The following is a 27,790-nucleotide window of genomic DNA, read 5'->3' as shown; positions in this document are numbered from 1 at the left end:
ATGAGGAGTGTCTGTGTATCTTTAGGGAATTGTTTGTGCCAGAACTTAAGATGGGCTGGATAACTCGTTAGGGTCTAAGATATCTACGAAGAAGTCGTCGTCTTTCACTCCTATGCCCGTCCAGGTGCGGTTATTCACGTAGGTGGGGCAAAGCAGCACGATATAGTCGAAGCGGTATCTAAAGGGTCCTAATAGCTGCTCCACGACGAACTGCGTTTTGCCGCAGCCGGTGGGTCCTACTATCAGAGCATTGCAGGGAATATGGTTCGGATCCATTATATATACGATGGACCCAGTGGACGCAGTAAGAAGAATTGCCGGCGACGCAAAAGATAAAAGAGACACCATAGAAATGCAAAGGGAGGAGATCGATCGGCTGCGGGAGCGCGTGCAGGAGTTGTATGATGAAATGTGCGGTCTGAAGCGCGCGGAGAGGTTTGGTGCGCTTTTGACGATGGCCGGTTGGGCGAAAGAAAGCGTTAAGGACTTTATGCGATATCCCCTGTAGAGCTGTTTAAAAGACACTTCATAATGTTAAGCGTATGGTTGTTAAATTGTTAAGGATGTGTGCGTATGCTGTTTAAAAGACACTTCATAATGTTGAGTATAAGGTTGTTAAATTGTTAAGGATGTGTGCGTATGCTGTTTAAAAGACACTTCATAATGTTGAGTATAAGGTTGTTAAATTGTTAAGGATGTGCTGTTTTCATTAAGAATGGGATTTACGCAAACCTTATTCTGAGACATCTCTTAAAATAGTAGTCTTAACAATATAACAACCTTATACTTAACATTCTAAGACATCTTTTTTTTCTTTTAAACAGCATCCTTAACAATATAACAACCTTATCTTTAACATTCTAAGGTATCTTTTAAACGCAGCTGTATGCTCCTGCGGACCTATTTTAAAAGACACTTCATAATGTTAACAATAAAGTTGTTATATTGTGGTTAAGGTACACTTAAGTATAAATGAACTGTTCGATGTGTAAAAAGGTGTTCAGCACCAAGCAAAGACTACAATACCACGTTCGTCGTGGCGTTTGCACAAAGAAACCAATTAGTAAAGTTTGTAAGGATTGTGGTAAAGAATTCAGTACCGTTCAAAAGATGCGACAACATCAAGACAAACGCATTTGTGGGCTTTGCAAGGGCTGTAATAAGGAATTTCCTAACACCTCCGAGCACCTGAAAAGGGGCGTCTGTGAACAAAGCAGACAGTGTAGTTTCTGTAATAAGATACTAAGCAGTCGTCAACGTTTACAAACGCATCGGAAAACACATGAAGTCAACTATCGGTTTCTCTTTGGGAGCTACGACTTGGAAGGCGTGGGTTGCTACCAATGTGCGGATATGATGAGTCGCTGCCCGCATAAAGAGGATTACTTAAGGAATCGCATAGATTACCATAAGAAGATAGTCCGTACTTTCCCCTCTTTTGAACGCGCCGAAGGCGTTCCGTGGACTAAAAGGGAGTATTGGAGGCAGGAGTGCGATCGTTGTGGTTGTGTTAGAGAAGAGGAACATATCTTCAACTGCCTCGACAAACAAGCGTCCTTAACAATATAACAACCTTATGCTCAACATTCTGAGACCCTTTTAGAATGGGGTTTGCGCAAAGAGTCTCAAATCCCATTCTTATTTTTATTTATTATTATTAAGGATAATGAATAATAATAAATAAAAATAAAGACCCCTTTAAAGGGGCCTTGCAGAGTCCCCTAAGTATATGGTAGCCTACTTCACGGCATTCTTTGGGGGCGCCCTAATCGCCCTTTCAATATATGGACTGTATTACTTGCGAACTACCTGCCGACTGCATTGCGATACCCAAACCGCGTAAAAAATACACCTGCCTTCATTGCGACAGGGTATTCTCCGAAGGATCCTTTGTGGGGCATTGGTGCTCCGCGGATCCTAAAGCGCAGCGGACTTTAGCAGACGCGCTTAACTACAAAGAGGAGATGGAGTGACTCTTCTTTCAATGTCAAACTTCCATCGGCCATTTACCTTACCATAGCTGCGTAAGTGGGTGAATTCCTCGCCCTGAATTACGTACCGCACGCAATCCGGCGCCCAAAGGGAATATTCCTTGCCTTCTAAGTCTTTGAGGACTAACCGTAAACGGTCGATGTCTTCAAAGACGACGTAATTTTTTATTTCGTATGCTTTACCGTGGACAAGATCACGCCAGTGAGTCAAGCTGAGCTTCATTATACCTATGGAATATCTTTAGGTGCGTTTTCAAAGTGGCGTAGGACTTAAACCGCTTTACACAGCCCTTACAGGGAATACGAATACCATCCGCGTAATCCATCAGGGCACGGCAGATGATGTCGTAATCGTTGCTAACCATCGTTAGGTAACCATTTACGTCAAGCTGTGAGATTTTCTTAGATTGCTTCGCGGATAAGACGCCGTTTCCTTTTGGGGTTTTCAACTCAATACACAACCCACGGTATTTCTTATGCGCATTTAGGATCAAAAGGTCGGGTTGACCGGCTTGGTAGCCTTTTCGCCAGCAGGTTATTCGCTTGCTGTCTGAATCTTGAAGTTCGCCAAGACCCGGCGCTATGATGAAATCGGGGTAAAACCTACGTGTGTAGTCGACGACCTTCGCGTGTAGGTCGGCTTCATTTTCGATCTTGAATACTAACTTGTTTGGGCCGCCAAACCGCCTTTCTATTGCATATTTACCCGTTTTCCTTAGCGCGGGTAGGACTTCCTCAAAGACCCAATCACGAAACTCCACAGCTTTGGGTAGTTTGGAGCTAAATATCAGTTCGTACAAACCAGGTTCGGATATAAACACGGCATTTGGTTGCGTAGTAAAGGAGCGGTGATTCGCAGCCCCTTGTAGATCAACCCATTTTTTCTGGTATTTCTCAGATACGTGTGCTCTAATTGCATCTCTAGGGCGCTCATAGCCCAACGCCAAAGCCACCTCCTTTGCTTTGAAGTACAAAGTTTCGCCTTGCACTATGCATTGCAGTTTGGTGTCGTTGTTTTCAAATACGCGAAGCATTGTATATTTAAGAAATATTTTAACATTAATATGCAACGCTCTTTAGCTGATTCATTTCTACGCTCAGTTGCGCGTCAGACACGACGAAGACGTAGCAGTTTATCTTATCGCCGTCGCCGGCATCGGTGTTCTTGGTGCGCTTGATCTCCAATGTTATGCCATCCTGCGTATTTACTAGACGTAAACCCTGACCATGTAGGTCTTCGTCGTTCGTTGTGCGCATGTCGATCCACAGCGCGTACTTATCATTGAAGAATTCCTCAGGGTTAATTTGGTCGCCAAACTTGCGCGCGGCCTCTCTGTACACGTCTGCGGGCTTTATTCCCTGGGAGTAAACCTTGTTTGGAACGCCGTTAATATTCACGCCGACGTTAGTAATGTTAGGGTTGTGAAAGGCTTCGGAGTCGCGCTTACCGGCCTCGTAGGGTTTGGCAAACACCAGCATCAACCCCGTGAGACTTCTTCGCGGGAGGTTAATGCTTTGGTTGATAACCTCATCCGTCTTATCCAAGAAGCTAAATGTCTTATACATCACTACGTGGTCGTAAAGGAATGCCTTTCCGGAGCTGTATTCCATGCCAGCGCTACGGGCCAGCTCTTCGCTGTACACCGTTTCGTACTGTAGCTCTAAGTTGGTAATAGAGTATGGGGTTGTTTTGGTAAGTGCAGTGCTTAGCCCACCAATGATGTTATTAGCATCTGCTAAGGTTACTTCAAACTGTAACTCGGATAACTGTCTTGGGTAATACACACCGTGATTCGTAATCACTTCAAAGTCCAACGGTATGACATACTTGCTACCATAGGCGGTCTTTATTCGCTTTGCGTCTGCTACTGCGGTTTCTCCGCTGCCGTCAGTAGGTTGCGTTTTCGTAGGTGTGCGGACCTTACGTAGAATGACACTACCAATTCCTTGTTCTATCCTTTGCGCGCGGTCAAAGGCCGTCAACCATAAGTCTTTGTACGTGGTATACAGATCGTACCTATTTAAGTCCAGCAAGGATTCCCCGGCGAACTTTACGCGCATCTTAGAAACGATGTTGCGACCCACGTTGTTAACGATAATCCTTTCATCTGTGGGGTTTGACTGTACCGCTAGGTCAAACCTCAAAGCCAAGGTGCCAGGAACTAAGACTAGGTTATCCGTTAGACGGGGCACGCCTACGTACAAGGTTTCTCCTGGCTTTGCGCTAGAAGGTGTGAATGTGACCCGGTGAAAGGTGCGTTCTGCCTTTAGTCCGCCAACCTGCTTAGGTAATACGTTGGGATTTAACTTTGAGCTTATCATATATAATGGAAGTAGAAGGAACAGACCCCGACTTCGATCCCACCACTGAGGAAGGTCAGGCTGACATTAACGACGGTGATGAAGAACCGCTGCTTCCCACCCAACAAGTCGACGATTCCCTAAGGGATAGGATTGCAAAGGCCCTAAGACATCCCAAAGCACGCGAGTACACGTTTCCGCGTGAGCACATAGAGCTTCAAAACATGGGCGAGCCGCAAGCAGCCGCGCGGGAAACCGTAGAGTGGGCAGCGCGGGAGCTAGAGCTGCGCTACGACAACTTTGATGCTGACGACGTAAAGCTCACGGAAAAGGGAAACAAAGTCCTCATAAGCGTCCAAGACCTGAGATTTCCCGACAAAGACCGCTGGACGAAACCACAACCCCTCTTTGATGAGGAGGGCAACGTTAGGGGTGACGTCTCAAGATTAAGAGGCTTTCAGCGTGCTACTAGAAGCCTGTTAGAAAGGCTGCAAACCCTGAATGAAAAGGTTGCGCTAGAAAAACGCGCTGAGGAGCTGCAAAAAACGTTAAAAGAAAGGGAGGTAGAATACGCAAAGCAAACTCAACTACTCGTCGATACCGAAAAAAAGTTCGGTAACGAAAGAATGGTAGAAATGAGAAACCAGTTGGATAAAGCTTTGCGCGAAAGGGATAAAGCACGGGAGGACTTAGGAGAAGCCCAAAGCTCTGGCGCCTCAGTGGAAGCACTGCGGGAAACGTTGGAAGAAAGGGAGGAGGAATACATGAAGCAAAACCAGCGGCTTGCCGACGCGCATAGGAGGGAAGTCGAATTTAAAAATCAAGAAATAAGGGAGCTGGTAGATCAAAGGAATGAAATTCGACGTGAAAGAAATCGATTACAAAAGGATCTTGACCTCACCCTGCAGGAGTTGGATATAAAAAAGGAAAACCTGCGGGCTGAAATGACTGACTCCTTGGTAGAAAGGCGAATGTTAATGTCTGAAATCAATGCAAAAACAGATCAAATTCAACAGAAAGATCAAGCCATCAAAGACTTGGAGTATGAAATAGAACGACAGCGGGGGGTAATCGAAGATCAAGAACGCCCTGAGGAAGAAAAGGAGGCAGCTCAAAAGGAAATAGAAAATCTAGAGGTACGCCTTGCGGAATTGCGGGTGGAAAAGGAGAAGTTGGAGAAAGAGCTGGGGCTTACCACCAAGGAAAAAATAAAAAGAGCTTTGGTGAAGTATGGTATTCCGCTGGCATTTGCGGTTGCTATTTCGAGCGTAGTAGGAGTCATCCTTAGCACGCTTAAGGCTACAGGCGCGGGCGTAAAGAAATTAGGCAGTGGGCTGACGGACTTGGGAAAAAAGATGGCAGCCGGTCTTCCTGGGCTGCTGGGTTCGGTTGTTTCCTTGGCACTTAGGGCCGGCGGAGAACTGCTAAAGTTTGTGGGGAATAACATTTGGATATTAGTCGTAGCTATTGGAGTGGTACTCCTGAAGAAGATGAAGGGTTAATCTTATCCTTGTATGTTACTGGTGGCTTATCGTCGTCGGGCGCCCGAGGCGTCCTCGACTGGGGATAAGTAAAGATAGTATTCGCGCCGCCTTGATAATGCGGAACTAGCGGTATGGCGGTCATGGTGCTAATGGTCTTATGATTCCAAGCTGCGTCAGTCGGGGGGTTTGCCTTTACTGTGGCGGCATTTATCCGAAGGTAGGCAACGCGGTTGGGGAGAACTTGTAACTTCGCATATTGGCAATTGACTATCATGTGAAAACTTACTGGTGTTAAGTCTTCTACAGTCGGTGGTGGGGGTTCCGACGAGAAATGAACTGGGTTCCTATTATTATCTTTCTTTCTGTAAGGTAGTAATGGATGGTCATTCTCATCGACAATCCTAAACCCGGCTTTACATGAATACGCCGTTGAAATACTAATAGTACACATGATTAATCCCAGGCCCCCAACCTTCACCCACAGCCCGGTGTCATACCAATGCTGTTCTAAGTAGTCCTTCTCCTCCAGGTAATGGAGAAACCAATCTTCCTTCGCGTGTGGGTTCATATATTTAAAGACTAATCACCGTAAGAGTGCTAATGGTAGCGTGATTGTAGGCTGTATCCCTTTGATTTTCTATGCTATTTACCGTAACCTTTCCCGTATCGTCTACTCTTATCTGCAGCTTTACCTTCCCATGGCAATCGGCGACCATGTGGAAAGTCCAAACGGAAAGATTCTCGGCGCTGGTTGTGGTGGGCTCTACGGAGAAATGCGTAGGCTCCCTGTTGTTTGTCTTATTTCTCATAGGCTGCAGTACGCCATTCTCATCCAGGAACCTAAAGCCGACGTTGGCATGGCTGCTCGTACCAATGCAAATACTACAAAGGATCAATTTCTTTCCTGAGTAATTCAAATTCACGGACATGCCCGTGACATCAACCCAAGATGCCTGGGTGTATTTTTTCTCGCCTGTGTAAGTCGTATAAACACAATCTACTCCAGCTACGTAGGGGTTGTTCATCGCCATATATAATAGCTCAGACCAATGCTTGCAGCGGTTAAGCCGACCTTTAGTAAGTTATGGTCATATTCCTCAGGTATCGCAGGCAGGGCCTTCTTTGATGGTTTCTTAACTACGGGTAGCTTCGTTTCATGCGACTTTTTTGACTTCTCCACGAAATGGGGGATGTTCCTAAGAGTGTCAGAGTTCACGTCGTTCACCCCAAACTTCATATCCTTAGTAGCTCGTTGAAGTTTGTTGTTGTATCCTACTACAGAACCAGTATTTATAGATAAATTACTAGGCATTAACCAACAACCCGGGGCTACTGCATAGTCCAACCTCGCCTTAGAATTTTGTATAGCTAGTTGGTAACGCTGTACGCCCTTGCTAATGTCGCCCTCCAAGATCGAACTTTCGAATAAGATCAAGGCTTCGGCTCGCGTCTCTTCTGCGGCGCCGGTATTCCCCACTATACTCGATCGGGTGTTTACCTGAGCTCCAAGGATGGAATACACGTAAGCTTCTATGCTGCGGTTCAAACGGGCAAGGCCGGCTTTGGTTAGTCCTTTACCTTCTGGGGGTATGAAATTAAAGTATTGCTTCGTTTGCTCGTCGTTGGTAATCTTGATAATCAGTGGATTGGCCCCTGCATACTTACCACCCTCGTCTTTGAACAGAGGTCCGTCTCTAACTTCCTTAGTGGTCTTAGCATTTGGTTCAAAGAAGGTGCTACTGTCGTGAGTTTCTTTGTGATACCCAGTGTTCCATCGTAGATTCAACGCATGAACTTCTTTATCGCTTAGCACATGTCCACCAATCCCCCAATAAGCCCAAATATGCCCCAAGCCATTGTTAGCACCGGTAGTGCATCTAAAGTCTTTTCCCACAACTCCAAACTCCTTACAAAGCCTGTCATAGGCTGGAACGTCGTATTTGTTATCTCTAGGATAAAACGCAGCATCTCCCGGCAGCGCAATAACACCCATTTCATGTAGTATTCTTCTAACCGTGAAGTGGAAGTGAAACATGAATATTGAATTCTTCATCAAGTTTGCACTTACACCGCAGCCGCTAGTGGCACACCAAACCGCAAAGTTCAGCTGCTGCGGCCAATAACGCATGTTAGGACCACTTAACCATTCATGAGATTCCTTAGCGGTGGTATGATTAATGGGTACGTCTTTGAAGATATCTCGCACCTTTAACGAAAAGGAATGGTTGTTAGAGATCCGCATGTTCAATGTCAAATCCAAACTTGGATGTTTATCAAATGAAACCGCGGGTATCGGATAAGTACCGGTACCAAGCAATAATTCCTTTGACCAACCGGGTTCAACATATGTTGGCGTTGGCTTAGGCTTATGTTCAACATAACCAGAATTCTTCAGTTGATCGTCTATCTGATCGACCAGCGTAGGTTTCAAATCCTCATTACTGTACATTCTGGAGCCGTTATAGTAAATACCATCGGGCCTTCTTTCGAACTTACTAGGGTCTGCATGCGGAAACATCTTCCTAAATGCTCTCCAATTCCAGTAATCTCGATTATCGTGATGTGGCTGCTCCTCAATATCATTCCCAAAAGCGTCGTACATTAGTATATATAATGGATGTTATACCATCAGCACCTAAGTTGTACCCAGATGTTCCCTATACTACACCTAATGAACTAAACGCCGAAAACTTTCGTCTGAATAAAGCGAACTTAATCCTGGCTTACTTGGAAGGGCAGGCAAAACACTATGAAAAAGTTAGAAAAAAGTACGTTAGAGCCCGGAGTACGCTACATAAGATTGCGATAACTTCAGGATCCATATCTGTTGTGTTGACGGGCTCTGGCGTTGCTACTTCGCTTACTGGACCGGGAATAATCGTTGGAGTTCCTTTGGCTGGCGTTGGGGCAGCTTGTGGTATCATTTCGGCTGTTGCTACGGGTATTATGAAAAAGCTATCCACGAAAATATCCAAGCATGACACGACAATAGCTCTATCTAGGGCTAAAGTAAATACTATTACCGATCTTGTCTCAAAGGCTTTGCGTGACAGAAAGATAGACGACGTAGAATTCTCGCTTATTCTGGCCGAAGAAGACAAATACGAGAAATTAAAGACGGACATAAGGAATAAAAAAACAGTCGTAAAAGATCTTTCCGAGGAATCTCGCAAAAAGATTTACCAAGAAGCGAAAGAAGAGCTTCAAAGAAAGCTTGCTCAGTAAACATCTGCTTTGAAAAAAGCGTGACAGGATTCTATTTACATATTGAACGTCAGTCTGGAAATTACGCGTAATCTTATGCCATAAGATTTATGCTAATTACTCATCTTATGGCATAAGATTTATGCTATTCGCTCATCTTATGGCATAAGATTTATGCTATTCGCTCATCTTATGGCATAAGATTCACTATCTTCTCGGAATCCATCCTAACAGGGGGTGGTTGGGGTCAATTTCGTAAAATATTTCGTAGATTACGTCAGGGTAATAAGGAATATCCTTATTCAGCCGACAAAACATCCACTCGGCTTTTGTCATATCAGAAACCTCAGGAATAGACTTACCGGTAATTTCAGACAAAAGATAGGGAATAGCTTTGTAATATTTCCCTAGCTTTAATTTTTTCAACGTTTTCCGTAGACTTTGTGGGGTTGGCTCTTCTAAATGGTCTATGATTTTCTTCTTTACTTCGTTGTCTAAATATATCGGTCGATAACCTTGGATATGACTCATCCAGTCCCTAAAGTATTTTATTCTCTTATATGGCGTTTTCTTACGACCTCCATTGGCGTAATACTGCTCTTTGGTAGCATTTGGTACGGCATTACGAATATTCTTACCACATTCGTAACACTGTGCTGACGTGTCATCTTCTATTTGCATTTTTTTACCACAACAAACATACTTATTTGGTTTAGTAGGCACAAACTTGGGTTTCAAACACTTTACACAGAAGTCATAAACGAACTCTTTACATCCTTCGCACTCCATATATAGACTAACATATTTAAGTGCGCTGTTGCCCTCAACCACACTTGGAGTGGGGGTCGTCCGTAGGTGGATTTTTGACGCGGGTCTTACCCCGTGTTGAGATTGCGCTGGAACCCCCATTCCCTATACTACTCATATGTCATTAATCGTTTACGCCGTTACTGACTCAAGAAAAACATCTCGAGTCATCTAGTCCTAGCTATAATAGATCTTCCTCTCTTGCATACTGCAACTGGCAACTGCTGGTGAGATTCGGCTTTAGCATACAAACTTACTTTGTTTTGATATAAAACTTGTTATGCTGTAGCAAGAGATGATGCGATGCCTCACTCTTTCTATATACGTGACCTATCTTATAGATGAGAGGGATAGTATTTGGTTTAGCATCGAAATATCTTTGTAAGACGTGGTACCTCATTGAGACTAGTTTTCTTTGCGGCTATTTTGTTCGTTCCATTTTCTCCACGTGAATGCTAATTTCTCGAACTCTTTACATTTTCCCTATGTAATTTTTTCTCTTTCAATCGCTCTCGGATGGAGACCATTGTTGAAATGACATACAGTGGAACCCCGTTAATCCGTTAATCCGGCCACCGAAGGGACATTCAAAAGTGGCCGTTTTAACGGGGTGGCCGTATTAAGCGGACTGTCAAAAATATGTTAAAAACGTGTTTTATTAATCAGTACGAAACTACTAAACAAATTAAGTGCAATAATACATATGGTTTTCTTTTTAAATGTTTCTAAAACTTCTGATGGTATTGGAGCTCATTTATAACTTAACTTTAGTAGTACTTTAAAACTTTAAATTATACAGTAGTACAGGAATGTAGATATAACAGTACAACAGAGAAAACTGTGTACAGTAACAACTACTTTTTAAAATAGGCAGTGACTTTCCGTACAGACGAATGAAGCTCCCTTTGAAGCCATACTGACTCGAGGCTGGATATCACCCCAGATAGGCTATCCGGCATGGCTCGTTTTAATACTGTACCGCTATAAAATAAATGCGGACATACTTTTGCGCATCGCGCTGTACGTGTTTGAAGTTGTTGATTATGATTCTACAAAAAGCATTACTGTAGAATGTTAACCGAATGAATAAAAGAATCACACATTTTGCAGCAATAACTTTGCAGTATTTACATTCAGATCTAAATTGTAACCTATTTGTCCTGGCCGTAATACGGGGTTAAAAAGTATGGAAGTTTGTCAATCGGGCCACAAAAAAGTGGCCGTTGACCGTATTAACGGGTGGCCGTATTAAGCGGGTACATTTTACAGTAAATGTATGGGCATTTCGTCGGGACCCAAAAGAGCTGACCGCAATAACGAGGTGGCCGTAAGGCGGTGTTCCACTGTAACTGTAAAGCTAAGTTACAACATTGTACGCAATGTCGCTGGCAATCAATGTTGCGAGCCATGTAACACGAAGCAATTTTTTTGGAACGTAATCATTCAGGGGAAAAACGATACTTTATCGACATTGTCTGCCTTGTTGAACCGTATGTACCTAGCTTAAAGTTTACAAGCGCACTCACGGCTGAATAGTATATACCTTTTTCAGTCGAGTTCGTAGCCACCGATGTGGTCTATTCCTGGATATAATATAAATTTCAGTGTCAAAATATTCACAAATGCCGACGGTAAAGTAAAGAACGATAATTCGAAACTAGAATATGGAAGTTTATAGTTTATTTTTGTTCGCTTAATTAAAATTTCAAAAATGTATTTTTCTTGTAAGGAGCACGATCAATACATTGGATAAACAGGATAAAAGCATAACAGTAGGAAGCACATAGATCCCCTTATTCAAAATGGCACATACAACCGGTTCCATGAAGTATTTTGGGCTTTTCCATTTTAGAAAACTAGAAGTGATATATAGAATTAGAAGTTATATCCTTAGCTTATGATTTCGTTAATAAGTATTTATGGTTGTCACCTATCAAGGATGTATTCTTGGTTTTCACCTACGTCATCACGAATTACAACTTACACATTTGTATATTTACATGAAACGATAATGCTGATATGTACCGGCGTGTCTGCTGATCATGGACTGTGCCGATGTGTCTGTGTTTTTTGTTGCTGTTGTTGTTGTTGTTGTCTTTTTTTTTTTGTTTGTTTTGTTTCGGCCCTCAGGCCGAAACGCTACTAAGATCAGTTCGGTAATCCATAATATTCTGTGAAGCAGTCAATCCGCTGTCATTATTTTCTATCGTATCCAATCACATTCGGCTTTCTTATCACTTCATAAATAACGAATGAAGTTCTCTTAATGCACTTATCATTTGCTTCCCCGTGGGTCGACCCCCGGGGCACCACCGGGGAATTGTTTTTCGTGACAAACAAAAACCATTCAAAGCCCCTGGGTAAAGGGCATAACTTAATTACGAATAGCTCTTCCCTGGGGGCCAAAATGTACACCCATAACCGCATTTATTTTATTGAAATATAATTATAGCTGGCATGTAAATGGTCAAAATTGCGTTAAAATTGAATTTCTTTGAATATTAAATCATTGGACATCTTTGATAAACCGCCTGATAAGGAGTTTATGTTTGATTTGTTAAGGATGTGTTATGAACGACTAGTTACAATAAAAGGATAAGTGATAATGAACTTTTAAACCTATAGACATACAGGTACTCTTCACCGTTTCAAAAACATCTGTTAGATAGAGTTAACAACTGTTGTTCTGGTTAGAAGCTAAAGAAAGGAACATGTAGTACAAAGATTTATGTTATGCAATATATCAAATCACTCATGGTCACACATATTTTCATTCACCAAAATCGTCTGTCATTTAGTACTTTCTTTTAAGTCTCGACACATCCCACGCTTTAAATAATGGCATTATTGAGAAGAAAAGAACAAAAGACGAATCTGATTTTATTTTAAAAGTAATGCTCCTAATAAGAACGATACCGCTTTCTGTTGTTCTGCGGCATATCGCTTGCCCCACATCAGAATTTTGAGATTTTCTACTGGGGATGTATCAACCTATGGAGAGATGTTTGTGAAAAAATATGAACTAAAAGTCGCTTCTTAAGACGTTTACTTTTGAGGTTTTCACCATCTGAACCTTCCGGATAAGTCAGCTCTAGCAGAGCACGCCACGAAGACTGGCCACAGCATTAACTGGCTTGGTAGTTCTGTAGTTTATAAAGAAGAACGATGGCACCAGAGGAAATGGTTGGAGGCATGGAAGATTGCTAATGAATCACATGCTCTCTTTAATAGAGACAGTGATAGCTATCGTAGCTTGATAGGCAATTAAGATCATATAGCGTATCTTAATAGACAAAAAAAAAAAAAAAAAAAAAAAAATGATAATAATAATAATTAAAAAAATAATAATAATAAATAAATAAATAGCAAACACTTATTGGATTTAGCTCAATTATTGTTTGATTTAAAATAACAATTTATTGTTTGACATCCTTGTCGAAGCGTATGTATTTAAAAAGACTCGCGTGTGTGCGTGTTTGCACTCACGAACAATGCGAGATAGATATTTCATTTGCGACCAACCGATGATGTAGAGTAAAGGATTTGGACATTGTCTTACTCAAGTACCTGCTATTTCTTCAAGTGAATAAAGAAAAAATTACAGATGCAGATAAAACTTGTGGTTTCACGAACGAGAGATCCTTGAAACTTCTAAATTACTAGTAAGATTCAGGAACTCGACCACGTCTAGTTCGAATGCTTGAATAAAGCTGAATAAGCTCAATGAGCATGGCTACAACACGAGGCATGGAAGCGAGTTTCGCTTACCACGACCCAAAACTAACTGGGGAAAACATACAATGCAGTTTCAAGCCATGAAAGAATGGAACAATCTGAGTGACACTCTTAAACAGTGTTCTAATATTAACCATTTTAAATCGAATTTCTTTTAAACCTGTAAACCTAAATCTGAACTTTTCATCTTTTACAATTTTACATACTAGTAATAATGATGTTGACTTTTCAGTAACGAGCTGGTTTCGATATTCAACCTCCAAATTCTCTTTTTGCATATTACTGTCAAAACATCTTACTTATCACGACCTTCTTGAAAATCACATTTATAAGTGAAGAAGCTTCCTGTTAAAATATGAATGTAAATAAGTAAATAAATAAATGACAAAAAAAAAGTCAACAATTCACTAATAATCGCTCTATTTTTACTTCGAGGTTCTTTTTTATGGAGATTTTTTATATTTATACAATAAGCAATCTATATCATATTTTTAGGTGCCACCATATATCATATATCTATATCATATTTTTAGGTTGGCACCATTTATGAGTTCATTTTTTCCTATGAAGAAAGCTAAAAATAGAACTCCTAAACATTACTCACTGTCTGAATGTCGTGATTGGATTGCGCTCGGAACTGTTAAAAATGTAAGTCTTTTAAAAAGTAAAACAAAGCCACTTGACACAAAAAATGAAAACCGCACACCCCTGAAACTTATGGCGTTATATTCCCGACAAAATTCAACATCAGGTTTTCAACATTCTAGTAAAGAATTCAGTGTTTCACTTGCAATGCAATATTGTTAGTTGCTTTTCCGACATTGAAGATTTCGATTTCAACTTAGCTGTAATCTCGTCCAACATTCGAGTTCCACGATTCAAAATCCTTTAATAGCTTTTCGTGTCTGGACAAAATTCAACATTGCTCTTTTGACATACATCAATTTCAGCATTCAATTTTGAGAACGTTATTTTCTAAACAGTATATTAAAATGAACCACTAGAGTTTCTCGTTCAAGGACTAAGGTTTTAAAGTTTTTAGATACAAACACATAATCTATTTCCGTCATTGCTGGATTACACAAATCCAACATTCAAGTTCTACCATTGAACTCCACGCACGAGTGCCGGTTTGACCTATGCAAGGGCACTAGGACACCGAATGTGGTTGGATTTCTATAGGTTTTTTCCCCTTTCGATTATTTGAATTAAATCACTTAAGGTGAATTTGATTAACCATATTAACTGGACGGTTGAATGTTACTGACGTAAAGAGCATCGCGCGGTCGCGTTGTTGTTGGTATAGTACAAACAGAGTCAAGTACGGAACGGCCGTTAAAGAAGTAACGCTCGTAGGCTATTCAAACCGTTTGACCTTTGGAATGAAAACGTCTGCACTACAACAGCGAACGAAGACAACGAAGGAACACGAACACAAGATAAGTAAACAAGTATACAACGTTAATTTAATTCAAATAATCGAAAGGGGAAAAAACCTATAGAAATCCAACCACATTCGGTGTCCTAGTGCCCTTGACCTATGCCATTAGTAAGCAGATGTACAGTGATGACGTGGGCTCATCACACGTGCTTTAGTGCTGCACGAACTAGGCTTAGCTTGCAGAGATGGCGGACGAGGAAGCTAAAACAACCCTTCGACGTCGCGTAGCTGAGCGACTTTTTTACGCGATTTAAAATTGTAAAACACATCTATTGGCACTCGATCTTCTTCAGTCGTTTCATACAAGGCTCGTAATTTACCTATTGATTTGAATGCGTTCAAGATGGCCATTTTTGCTCTAATTTTAGATGAAGGCTTTGAAAGTGTCAATGAGCGTAGGTGGTAAAAATACAGTAGTTCTAAAGAAAACAGGAATTATAGAATAAAAACACACGGTCACAAGTCTACGAAACCAAAACCAAAGATACTCACATGCTCCTGAGATTATGTTGACCATCAGAAGAATGCAAAATAAAAGGCTTCTAGGGATCATTTTTAACTCGTCGTGAAACGGAGAAACGAGTTGTTAGCTTGGGCCACTATTCCGTTTAAACTGAGTTAGCCGATGAAGTGACGTAATACAAGTCATGTGTAACCCATTCTGTGTTTCGTAAGGGTTTTAAATAAGAGTTTGAGGTGATTGCGAAAACGCAGATAGCACGGATATCGCGGATACCATGCCAGGGATACCTGCATAAAATAATATTTTTTTTTTTCCAATAGTACCGCTTAGACTAGAAAAGAAAAGCAGTCTCGTATTTCTAAGCAAACCCTCAGTTCAGTTTTGTCGATCGTAAATCAACGATCCTCCATTATACGTGAAGCCCAATCATTACTAGTATCACCGCAGGAAAAACAAAGGTGCTTTTTACATCCGGAAAACAAATTAAATTATGCCCGAAAACTAGAAAAAAAGAATAATTTGGGATTTTCGCAACAGGCCTGAAACCTCCTCTGTGAGTCAGAACAGGAACAGGACAGCGCTATCCACCGGTTATTATATATAATCTTTATCAAGTTGATAAAACGATGCATGCATTTATCCAATAAATCTATTAAAGAAAAGATTCTTTTGACTTCAAACAATGAAATAAAACTACGCATAAACGAGAAACTACTTAGTGAAATAAGCGAAAGTTTACTGATAAATTAAATGTAACATTACGTATAAAACGCGTAGACGTTCTAAAAAACATGGTTTCGGCTATAACTAGAATAATGACGAAGTGAAACGATGAATGAGTGACGACATGCCACGTCTACTGTCCTCTGGGGGGGGGGGGGGGGGGGGGGTTGTCATGGCAAAGGCGGTCAGTCACTACTAGTGTTACGTTCTTCAGGTAGATGACCTGTAAGGCGGTAGGAACCTTCTCTGTTGAAATTACTAGGACGTTTGAAAGTTTAGATAATTTGTGTATCGGCACGAGTTTTACTGATTAGTTTCATCGATTACCTCTTATCTTATATCATTATGTTCACTTTTGAAGAGTCGTTACCAAGGTAACGTCGATCAAGCTAAAATCAACTTAATTCAAAACTTTCATCTTCGTTCTAAACCAGGCCAAAAATCAAATCCATAGGTGCAGATAAAGGCTATCAGTAAGCCGAATGAAAATGATATGCTGCTCCGAACCAAAAAATACTGTAGGGAGTAACCTTAAGTTTGTTTGCCATCCAGCAGAGCCTTCCCCAAGGGACTATTAGCACGTGACTGTTTGTTGCAAAAGGCCTATAGCCCCTTACCTCCCCAGTCCGTAGTAAGCACGCAAAGGTTCTTGGGATTTCCCGCTACAGTTTAAGCTTGATACTCGTGCATAGGGTACGTCATATTTTCTGCATCTCAAAACGCGGAGGTCCTAAAAACCTTCATCTTTTATCCTAATATATCCATTAAAAACCCTCAATTCACTCCAAGAAAGGTCAATAAGATATATATTTGCCTCTAGCAGTTTGAGAAAATGGGGTTTAATTCCGATCAGTTTGTGAATTCATGTGATGAAAACCTTCACTGTCCAATATGGTGAGCAAAACGAGACTACAGTTGAATAATTCGCCTCCAAAATCACTAAACTCACTCTATTTTTACTTTATTTCTAGCCATGGAGTGTTCCAAGACCCTGTGAGCTGCAAAGATGGTCACACATTCTGCAGCGAGTTTATTGAATTGTGGCTGAAGACGAGCAAGAATTGTCCTTTGGATAACACTCTGATCACTGACAGCTTGGTTCGTAACTTGACTGTTTATAACATCGTGAATAATCTTTACGTCTACTGTTTTGCTCAAGATGAGGAGAATAAGGAGAATGGTGAACCAAAAGCAAAGAGGAAAAAGCTAGAAACTCGTAAGTACTGTGTAAGGCTATGTATTTTTTCGTTTGTAGTTGGTAGAGGACTCACTGAGGGTGGATTTGAATTTAACATTTTTAGGTAGGTAACCATAGAACCTGGAGAAAACCCTCAAAGTACAAAAGAGAACCAATGGACTGCTCTAGTCTTATATGATGGCTGGTCTAGGGATCTAACCCACAACTAAACTGATGAGAAAACATTCAACAGCATAACACTTACTCCTCGTGCTTCATAATATGTTATAACTTGATTCCCCTAATTGGCCTCACATATTTATTTTGAGTATAAATTATAGTGCAAAGCCAAATAGCCCCTGCCTTCTAGGTGAGATGTATCTTAAAACAGTACTGATAGAGAGAGCTACAGTTGTACTGTAGTATGGCTATTATCTTTGTAACTGATCACAGGGAATTAAGTGTCTCAACTTTGATTCCTGGTCTCGGCATCACATGTGGGTAGAGTTTGTTTTGTCTGTCCATTTATTTAAGGGTTTTTCCGCATGTTCTCCAGGTTTCAGGGTTACATCTGTAAGTGGTAGCATATATGTACTGTATGTGCCCTAACTTTGAGAAGCCCAGAAGTTGTTTCAGTGTTCAACACTAATGCTAGCTCACTTGTGTGGGACTAGCAAATCTTTCCTCCGGGTTAGTGGAAATTAGGGCTCGCTAATCCATAGGCTAGTGGGGTCTTTGGATTACTAATTATCTGGACTAGCAGATTACTCTGCTGGGCTACTTGATCTATAGACATAGCCTATTGCCTAGCCTGCGTGCAGCCCTAGTTTAACTCTGGTTAATACCCCCAACATGGTTGAATGGTTATATATTATAGACTGTGATTGGCTGTTATGCTAATTCATTCTTACACCCATATTGTTATTGGTCTTTGAGCTTGCATCTGGTGGTCATGCTTTGGGAATGTTTTGGTAGTTATGTGTGAATATTTTGACATATCAATGGAAACTCACACCAAAATTAGAAATCCAAGTATGATGCTGGGGGCCATAGAATGAGAAAACGTGCAGCTAGTTCGCTAGTTGCTGTTGCTAGTTTGCAGATGGACTTAACCAAATAGATAAATAAATAAATCACTTTTATTTAAGTGTCTAGTCGTTTTAGCGCTTTCGCACTAATTGGGGACACTTTTCACTCACACGCCCTACCACTACATTTAATATTCTATGCACACAACGCTCAACTCACATGTTGACTTTTATGGAGGGAGGGAACCGGAGAACCCGGAGAAAACCCTCGTAGCATAGGAGGGAACGACACATCAAACAAACTCAATTCACATGTGGCGACCACAGGGCTCGAACCAGTGACCCGACCCGTTGGACTCACAGCGGTGAAAGACGACGCGTTAGCCGCGAACGCCACCCATGCTACCCATAGTGCTAAACCACAGTTACCTTTGGCTTTTCACAGGCTTCCCACTGCCTAGTATCTTAAAAAAGTTCAGCTTTGAGCACTGTGCTTCAGAGTTCAAATTATAAGTTACTGTAGCTGTGTCCTGACTTAGATCAGTGTAGAGGTTTTTTCCAGGTTTGATCTACTGTTATGAGTTTGTTCACAGTTGAATCTGTTAGTTTGCAGTTCCCTGACTAAGATCAGCCCAGAGGTTGTTTCAGGGCTCCATCTTGGGTTAGCTGTGCTCTTACTTAAATCAGCCCAAAGGTTGTTTCAGGAATTGAACACTGGTGTTCGGTTTACATATATAGTTATTAACAGAATAACAATATAGTTATATAATTATATTTCTTCTTATCATATCATTTATTCATGATTTTATTAGATGAGGGAGTCACAAAAGATGTCTGTAACTGGAATGGCAAGCTGCAAGAGCTTAAAAAACACCAAGAGGTTTGTGCTTTCTACCAAGTACGATGTCCTCATGCAAACTGTATAGCCATGGTGCAGAGAAGACATGTTGATGATCATACCCAAACATGTATACATAGAACAGTGACCTGCAAGGATTGCCAAGCACAAGTCATTCAACATGATCTTCAACTCCACTAGGATAGTGACTGTCCTGATGCAATGATCCCATGCCCCAACAACTGTTATACAAATCATGAAACAAGCAAGATACAAAGGTACAGCATTATGAGAAATTTGTTTAAAATGTTCGTTGAAATGCCTGTGCAATAAATCCCTGAATTGTTTCATATAGTGCCCTTATTCAATATGGATATGATGAAACTTCAGGTTCTTTACAATGAGTTTTGAATGAGAGGTGGTTAGTATGAGGAGAAGGCATTGAGGGTGGTCACTACTAGGTTTTCTTCATATCCACAGTGGTTCTTTTAGTACGTACCTCCAAAATTAATTTGTACCAATGAAATGTGGAGAGACACTAACCGCGAGCACTTGAATCAAACTGGCCAATCAGATAACAATAAACTAGACCGAAATTGAATTGATAAAATTGTACGCCAATCAGATTGTCACATTCTGGATCAACCTCTCCAGGGATTGATCAAAGTCAGGGCACAGCTTATAACTCACTTATTATAAGTTATTATCAATGTGCTATCTTATTGGCTGCTTAAAAATATTGAACTAAAGGTCGCAATATGATTGGTTAATGATACTAGTGTATCAAAGTGGTCCTGGCTGGAGTATCCACACAGTTAAGTGGTCATCCATGCTATATGAAGGTTAAATATTTGTAGATGTTATTACAAAGGCAGCTCATTCTTCTCAGTCATTGTAAGACTCTGAGTGTGGGTCTGGCCAAGAATAGTACCCAAAACCTCCCACTCAACAGTCTGATGCTCGACCATCGAACTGAGTCACCTGGCTAGTGGACTTCATAACCAGTGCGATTTGCTATACTAATTTAAAGGTGATGATAATTACATTAAAGGAGTGCCATGAAAGATCATCTGGACAACACATGCAGCAATACCTCACTTGCCTGCCCCTTCTCACACCAAGGATGTTCAGAGCAAGTGCTACGCAAAGATATGGAGAAACACTTGGAGGACAAGATGTCTTCACACATGTTACTACTTGCTCAAGAGAACAAACTGATGATGGGAATCAACTCTTGCCTTGCCAAGAAAAGTGACAGGTTGACAAAGGAAGTAGTTGTAATCAAGGAGGATTTGAAGACATTGAAGTCTACTTTAAGAGACGTAAAGGTACGTATGCATGATACAATGATTTGTAATCTTAATCTTTGGACACTCTAACTAGGACCACTTTTACAAAGTTAACCAATCACTACATAGAGTGACAACTGTAGCCAATCAGGCAGGAGATCCTTAGTTGACCTCAGCCATTCACAATGTTTCATTTCCCAACTTTTTTCATTGACATCTAAGTATTTTCTAAGATATAGAATTCAGATCTAGGTGTTTTTGCTTGTTCATATTTTGTAAAATGAATCCCAGTTAGTCTGTCCTTAAGGAAATGAATTTCTAAATTGGTAAGATAAATATATATTTTATTTTTTTAACACTTAACACTGATGTTTTCCGAGGCAGAGCTAAGGGAAACATCAGAGGTCGAGGGACCACAAAACATACTGCTTTCCCGAGGTCCCAGTAAATAAGTGCTTTATTATCATACCAAGTGTCAAAGAGAACAAAACAAAAGTGGAGAAATGAATAATGATGTTTCCTGAAAGAAAAAGTGTGAATGAATTTTGCAAACGCGCGCTCAAATGTGTTGCTTTCTGGTTTCCGGTTTTTATAATTTTCAATCACGTGTCTGACTTCTGGTTTTGTTATTCCCGGTCCATAACATAATATTCCCCTCCCAGAATGGTTGCCAGGAAACAGTCTAATTTCTTCATATTCACGTGACACACTCTCGACCAATAGGAATTGAGGAAAATTGAACTTTGACACTTGGTATATAATAAAAATAAATAAATCCCCTTTCCTATTAAAATATCTTTTTAAAATATTATACATTCTACTCACTAGATTGTCTCTGATTGGCTGATATCAATAAGGCAATCCCTGATGGCATGTGAACTTGATATAATAAATGTATTATCTGCAGATTATTATCACTCTAAAATTAATAGTATTATTTAACTTAGTTTATTCATCTTTTAGTGATGATTATTGTTAATCATTATTTCTCAGAAAAGTTTTAAAAGATCAACTTGCCAGTGCCAATAGTTACACATGGATAATTCCTGACTACCCCACTTTATGCAAGAAATATGCCTGTGCCTCAAGCTTTCAAAGTCCTTTTTTCTGGTTATGTGGTTACAGACTTAGATTATCAGTATCCCCTAATGGAGATAAAGAAACAAGTCATTCATTCCTCTCTTTATACCTAACATTATATGAAGACCATTTGCGAACTTCTGGTGATGTTCATGTGGTACCCAGCAGTAAAGCCACTATAAGTTTCAGGTAGTGACACACACCCACCAGTATCCAAACCTGCCTTTTGATAAATATGATATGTTGATAATATCAAAAGTTAATAAGCAGGTTGTCAGCAGACAATGTCTGTCCAACATTGGCACTTATCTTGCCAAACACCTCTTGGACTGGACATACCAATGAAACTGTTGTGATTGTAGTTCTGATATGACATGATCTCACCAGCTCAAACAACAAAAGCCATCTGAAAAAATATTTAATTTTTTTATCCATACCTGACACAACCTTTGAGCTGATCTAAGTCAGGGCATGGCTAACTCACAGATTGAACCCTAAAACAACCTCTGGACTGATCAAAGTCAGGGCATGGCTAACTTACAAATGGAACCCTGGAATAACCTCTGGACTGATCAAAGTCAGGGCACTGCTAACTCACAGATTGAACCCTGAAACAACCTCTGGACTGATCTAAGTCAGGGCACGGCTAACTCACAGATTGAACCCTGAAACAACCTCTGGGCTGATCTAAGTCAGGGCACTGCTTACTCACAGATTGAACCCTGAAACAACCTCTAGGCAGATGTCAGGGCACAGCTAACCAAGAGAGCATAAATAAGAGAGGAGAACTTCTTATTGTAGCACTTGCCATGTAAAATCTCGGCTGGGCTATTTTAGTAACCGGATGCAGTTTAAATTTTGCCTTACCCTACTTCCAGGCATCATCAACTTGCAAGCGTATTAGCTCTTTCTGTTTCGTTTTTAGTGGTCAAAAAAATAAACAGAAAGATACGGAATGCACAAGTTGATGATGCACGGGAGTAGTGTAAGGCGAAATTTAAACTACATCCGGTTACTAAGAATTCACATGGTGCGTGCAACAATAAGAAGTTTCCCTCTCTTATAATTGGGCTAACTCACAGATCAAACCCTGAATTACCCAATAAAGGGAGAGACCTAACAAACTGTTTGAACTAATGGTTATTTTCATACACATCCAGCTTTCATAACTAACATAACTTAATAATTTTTACCAGATGACTGTGATCAGCCAAGTGCCTGGCGTCAATGATGTTTCTCTAAAAGGAACTGAAGTATTTGGCAAAAACAAGACTTGGGGATGGACCAAGTTCATGACGACAACTGAAACACTTTCCTCGTCCTATTGTAGTTATGCTGATAAAAGTTTAAAAATGAAATGTACCATATATCCAGAAACCTAATGAACACAATTTTAATATGATTATATATATTTTTATAAATTTATGTGTATATAGAGAGAGAGTTCAACAAATAATAGTTGCAGCTGTTTGGTTATTGTTCAAAGTATCAAATATTATATCAGTTATAATAGCAAATATATTCTTTTCTGAAAATAAACTGATCAATAGGACCAATCAATAGATGGTTACTTTTGTCAATGTGATGAACTATGGATAATTAGCAAAGGTGTTGAAGTTGATATTAACACTAATAAGTTTGATAAATAGATTGATTATAATTATCATATTTTAAAGTGATTTTAAGGAAGCAAATCTGTACACCTTCAAATTTCTCAAAATCGTTAATAATATTACAATAATTATTATCTTTCTTAATAACATGACCTTTATAAGGTCAATTGAACTCAAATTTATATGGTAAAACAAATCATACCACACAAACCAGACCCATTACCTGCATACAAGCACCGGAAGTCACCACATAACAATGGCTAAATCATAAGCCATATCGCCAGGCAAAGAAGAAAATATATAAACATCTTTACTAGTATATAGAACATGATATAATGAACATGTATTTTAGAGATGTATACTTACGACTATTTTCATTTTGTAACGCGAGAAGGGGTTGGCACGTTCCACCAACGTCTGGTGGCCCCACACCTCTGGTGGCCCCACACCTCTGGTGGCCCCTGTCCCATTTTCTCCGCGGCAATACAACCTGTGATTACGAAACTTGGCAGGGATGTAGTCACGTGGCCTGTCAGTCACCCCAACGATTTTGGGTGTATTACGTTACATATCACGTGACTTGCTAAGATAACATCGCCAGTTTTTTGAATAAACCTTTTTTGACGTTATTGCACTGAAGTGTTTTGGTACATTAAAAAAACCCATAAACTTAAAAAATTATATAAAAATGTTATAATAAGGGGATTTTGTTGGAAAAGCCCCGGTAAGGATTTCTTTAGCTTTCCATAGTGTTTCCTTTGAGGGTTTACTAGAGAGTGCGTTACCAACGGTTATTGATTTGAATTTAAACGGCTATCAGTTTACAGCGCCGATCTGATCACAGCACAGATCTGATTACAGCGCAGATCTCATTACAGCTTATGTAAAAGAAAACTGATCACAACACAGGAAACCCACAAAGAGCAAAGTTAATTTTCTAAAAGAAGCAAAAAATATATAGCCGGGTTCCCTGTGGTGTGTTTTGTCCTAGTCTCCCTCGCCCTCGCATCCGCTTTTAGTGTCGGTCGTTGCGTTAGTTTTGCCCAAGCCAACTCTATCTACGCCTCACGCCACGTGTTCAAAATGACTCTTAGAACCCTGAAATTCTTCATTCCTCTGATGATGGTCAACATAATGTCAGGAGCATGTGAGTATCTTTCGTGGTGTTGTTTTCGTAGACTTGACTGATGTTATTCTGTTGTCAAAATCCCGATCAATCAGTAACGCTAAATCGCCTAATCGAGGTTTAAATTTTAATCTAGGAATGAGAATGCGTTGTTCAAAGCACGATTATTGCTAACTTAAGGTTAAAATGTGGGTAAAACATATGGCGCGCGGAATGGTTCAAAATTGTCATTTCGTTTGTTTCGGTCAATTGCTTCTTCTTACTTCGTTTGAATGTGTATTACGCAAGCACGTTCCATATGTCAATCAATGCTTATGAAAATAGTCAATTGCGAAAATTCGGTCGATTTACAATAGCGCTGTCAATCACCAAAACTCGGTCAATTACAAAACTCTGTCAATAACCAAAACTCGGTCAATCACCAAAACTCGGTAAATTACAAAAACTCGCACAGGGCAAAATTTCAAATTTAATGTACATTAAAGCTACACGAAAGTCAACTTAATGAGGTATTTAAGTAAACTTAAATTTTTTAATTAAATTTAGTAAATTTAACTTTCCTGAGCTTTAATGTCCTATTTAAATCTCTTTAATGAAGTGTTTTGTGAGGCTTCTTAAATTCACCTAAATTGACGTATATCTAGGTTTAATTACCTTTAATCTGTTTTAATCTTTAATCTTTTTTCTAGTTTACTGAAAGCTTGACCTAGGTCAGATGTCTGGTGTGGTATCATATGATCGGAATGTATTAGCAGTACTGTATTGTTCATGCTTGATAGTACATTCCGATCATATGATATCATCTCATATCCGATCATATCATATGATCGGAGTGTATTATCAAGCATGAACAATACAGTACGAAGTATTTACGAAGAAAATTCCAGATGTGACGCAGGCTATAATATTTGACCTTTTGTGTTTTTCTTGCAATTTAACAAAGCACTTATGGCAAGGAAGGCTGTTAAAATCTAACTATCGAGACGAAAAGATTTTTCCAAACAAATTAAAGTATGTTTGGTAAAAAATAAATGCTTTAATGTTATATATTGTTCTTCTACCCCGGCAAGTGGAAAACTGTTTACACAGAAATTTATAAATCGAAACTGTCTTGACTCTCTATACATTTCTTTGTAAAATCTGACTTAACTCGCTTAACACTTTCAAGCGATACCGCTGCATTTGTACGCGGGCGCATGACCGGAATAGTTGGCGATGTTTATGGCGGACATTGTCTTCATCTCGATGGAGAGAAGAAATCGAAGATTTTTTTGCCCGATTTTATTTTCATCTTTCAGTTTTAACTAAATTGGGCTCCCCCTGCTATTGGGAGCTCCGCTTTTAGGCATTGCCTCAATAATAATGTGACCTTCCATGGGAAAACGTGTCTTAACGCTTTTCCGTTAAACGGCCTATTTTAAAGGCCTATTTTTTGAGAGACGTTAACGCTTTGCCAGAACGTTATAACGGTTTGCACTGAACGGCTAACGCTTTTCTGAAATGACCTAACGGTTTTTTAATATATATATATTTAGGCACTGCCTAAAAGCGGAGCTCCTGATACGAAATTAGGGAGCCAGGGAGCCCAATTTCAATGAATCTGAAAGGTCAAAATAAGATCGGGAAAAAAATCTTCAATAATTTTGATTCGAGATGAAGATAACGTATCCCATAATAAAAACCATGCATTGAAATCGAATCAAAATGCACTACATTGTTTTTTATGCGCGATTATACCATCCCACTTAGAAATTTTGAACACAACTCACCACCAGCCACCCCATAGGATATTTTTGTTCTTTGAAGATTCTTCGACAAAGTTTTCCATGGCCGACATTTTTAAGCTTTGAATTTCTGTTTAATTTTACTTTAAAAAAACGAAAGATAACTACAGACAATCCAACAAAATATCAGGTTTAGTGAAATTTACCTTGGATGTCTTTCATTGAAATCGAAATTTTGGAGATTCCCGATTCTTTTAGGACAAATCAGGACTATAAAACAGACTTGAAAACTGGTTAAGGTGAGAAAAAACTAAAGCTTACTTGCGTCTTTCACATAAAGATGTTTGGAAAACCAGTAGAATTTTGATGTTTTTATATTAAATGTATTTTTACCGCAATGAAAATATTAAAAAAAACAAATGCTTTGGTAGCATCAGAGAGAAAATTGCCTGGAGATCATCAACTAACTAAACTTGAGAAATGAAGGCCCTGAACATTTAAAACCAACTGTGTCAGCAGTTAAAAGGAAAACGTTTTCCTAATTACTTCATTGAAATAATTTTATTCCTTTCATATGAGAATTAACTACTTTTCGAGGAGCTTGAAAACTAAGCTTACAAAATTTTGAGATTCGATTTTACCAGTTTTCATGTCTGTTTTCATGTGTGAGAAAGATACGAAAATCACGAACGACAAAAGTTTTCGAAAAGCAAAGTTTACATTCAGTATTAAAGACCCATTGCCACTTACCGTGATGCACCGCGGTCACAGATGAATTTCGTGGTCCGTGAAATTCAAACATTCATATATTGAATAATAACGTCATATTAAATCCTTTTCCGACATAGCACTAAGGCACAATAATGATTCTTTTACATTATTTTACGGTTTTAGGGACTATTTAAGAGTTTATTCAAAAGGTTGGAATTGTTTTTTCAGTGGTGACACGATTCAAAATGTAAACAAATTGTGATGCATCACGGTAAGTGGCAATGGGTCTTTAAACTTGACACGAACAACTGAGACAAAATAGAAAATAATGCAAAATACAAAATGACTAATTTCTTTGTCAGTAAATTGGCATCTGTAAATGTTTTTGAACATTTTTTAGCTTGGTTATAAAGTGAAAGACAAGGTCTTTATACAATATCATCTCTCAACAACACAAATTTAAGCTCATTTGTATAATTATGGCTAGCTCGAACAACTTAATAAACAGTTCAATGTTTGGCGTAATTTTACATTTCATTTAATATATAAATAAATTATCTCTAGAAAGATATAAAATCATTGAATGAAAGTCTTCAGCTTTGTTTTACCGATGGGACCCGCGATAGGAGGCAAACAAAGCTGAATTGTTCTTGAACAAAAAACATATGATAGTTGGTTAACCGAATTGTTAATGATTTACGAGTATTTGTTGTAATATGCTCTTTATGTTATATTTCCTCCAGCATTAAAATAAATTAAGCTTATCTATAGAAATATTAAAAGTTTTGAGGGAAAATCTTTGAAAAATCTTTGATTTGTCGATTCGTCGAGAAAAAATGCTTGTCAAAAAATAATAATATACGATTGTTTGCTAAACTGATCGTTTTGTCGCTGTTCCTTTTCAATGTTGAGAAAAATACGAATAAATGATAAGCTTGATGCCCTGGTTTTCCTTGAATATACAGTACAGGTCGATTGAAGTGTCATGATGGCAGGCATTTAGACACTTCGCAAAAGAAAGTTTAGGTTAAAAGGAAAATGACTATTATATTTTT

At 39.6% G+C, this 27,790-nt stretch overlaps 2 protein-coding genes and 1 long non-coding RNA gene across 4 annotated transcripts in view; 2 read left to right on the top strand and 1 right to left on the bottom strand.

Moving 5' to 3' along the window:
* The window catches only part of LOC148913465 (uncharacterized), a 31,404-nt gene extending 15,813 nt beyond the window's left edge, over window positions 1-15,591 (bottom strand). The window contains exon 1 of the mRNA XM_089030238.1: window positions 15,456-15,591. Within this exon, the coding sequence (XP_088886364.1) occupies window positions 15,456-15,516 (61 nt within the window). The 5' untranslated portion in view covers window positions 15,517-15,591. The remainder of the gene's footprint in view (window positions 1-15,455) is intronic.
* A 763-nt stretch (window positions 15,592-16,354) lies between these two features.
* On the top strand, window positions 16,355-20,379 carry LOC116289260 (RING finger protein 151-like). Of its 2 annotated transcripts, XM_031696157.2 has the most exons (4): window positions 16,355-17,043; window positions 17,121-17,365; window positions 19,167-19,470; window positions 20,244-20,379. In XM_031696157.2, exons 1-3 carry the CDS (start codon window positions 16,982-16,984, stop codon window positions 19,391-19,393), a joined length of 534 nt encoding a protein of 177 aa, XP_031552017.1. In that variant the 5' UTR covers window positions 16,355-16,981; the 3' UTR covers window positions 19,394-19,470; window positions 20,244-20,379. The 2 variants fall into 2 exon arrangements, with proteins under 2 accessions (XP_031552017.1, XP_031552016.1); XM_031696156.2 differs by having other exon boundaries at window positions 16,355-17,365.
* Window positions 20,380-24,170: 3,791 nt separating this feature from the next.
* On the top strand, window positions 24,171-25,332 carry LOC148913464 (uncharacterized). Its single transcript, XR_016119822.1, has 2 exons — window positions 24,171-24,321; window positions 24,990-25,332. It is a non-coding gene; the product is annotated as an uncharacterized LOC148913464 (long non-coding RNA).
* Window positions 25,333-27,790: the final 2,458 nt, after the last annotated feature.

This window comes from Actinia tenebrosa, unplaced genomic scaffold (assembly GCF_029948245.1).
Source record: "Actinia tenebrosa isolate PJP-AT-01 unplaced genomic scaffold, QUT_ActTen_1.0 PGA_scaffold0__85_contigs__length_37466705, whole genome shotgun sequence".
NCBI lineage: Eukaryota > Metazoa > Cnidaria > Anthozoa > Actiniaria > Actiniidae > Actinia > Actinia tenebrosa.
This window is presented reverse-complemented; position numbering and strand designations above follow the sequence as displayed.

Coding starts and splice junctions, on each gene's coding strand:
- LOC116289260 (XM_031696156.2), top strand. CDS start 17,041: ATGGTGAGCAAAACGAGACTACAGTTGAATAATTCGCCTCCAAAATCA. Junction 17,366..19,166: donor GAGGAAAAAGCTAGAAACTC/GTAAGTACTGTG, acceptor TGATTTTATTAG/ATGAGGGAGTCACAAAAGAT.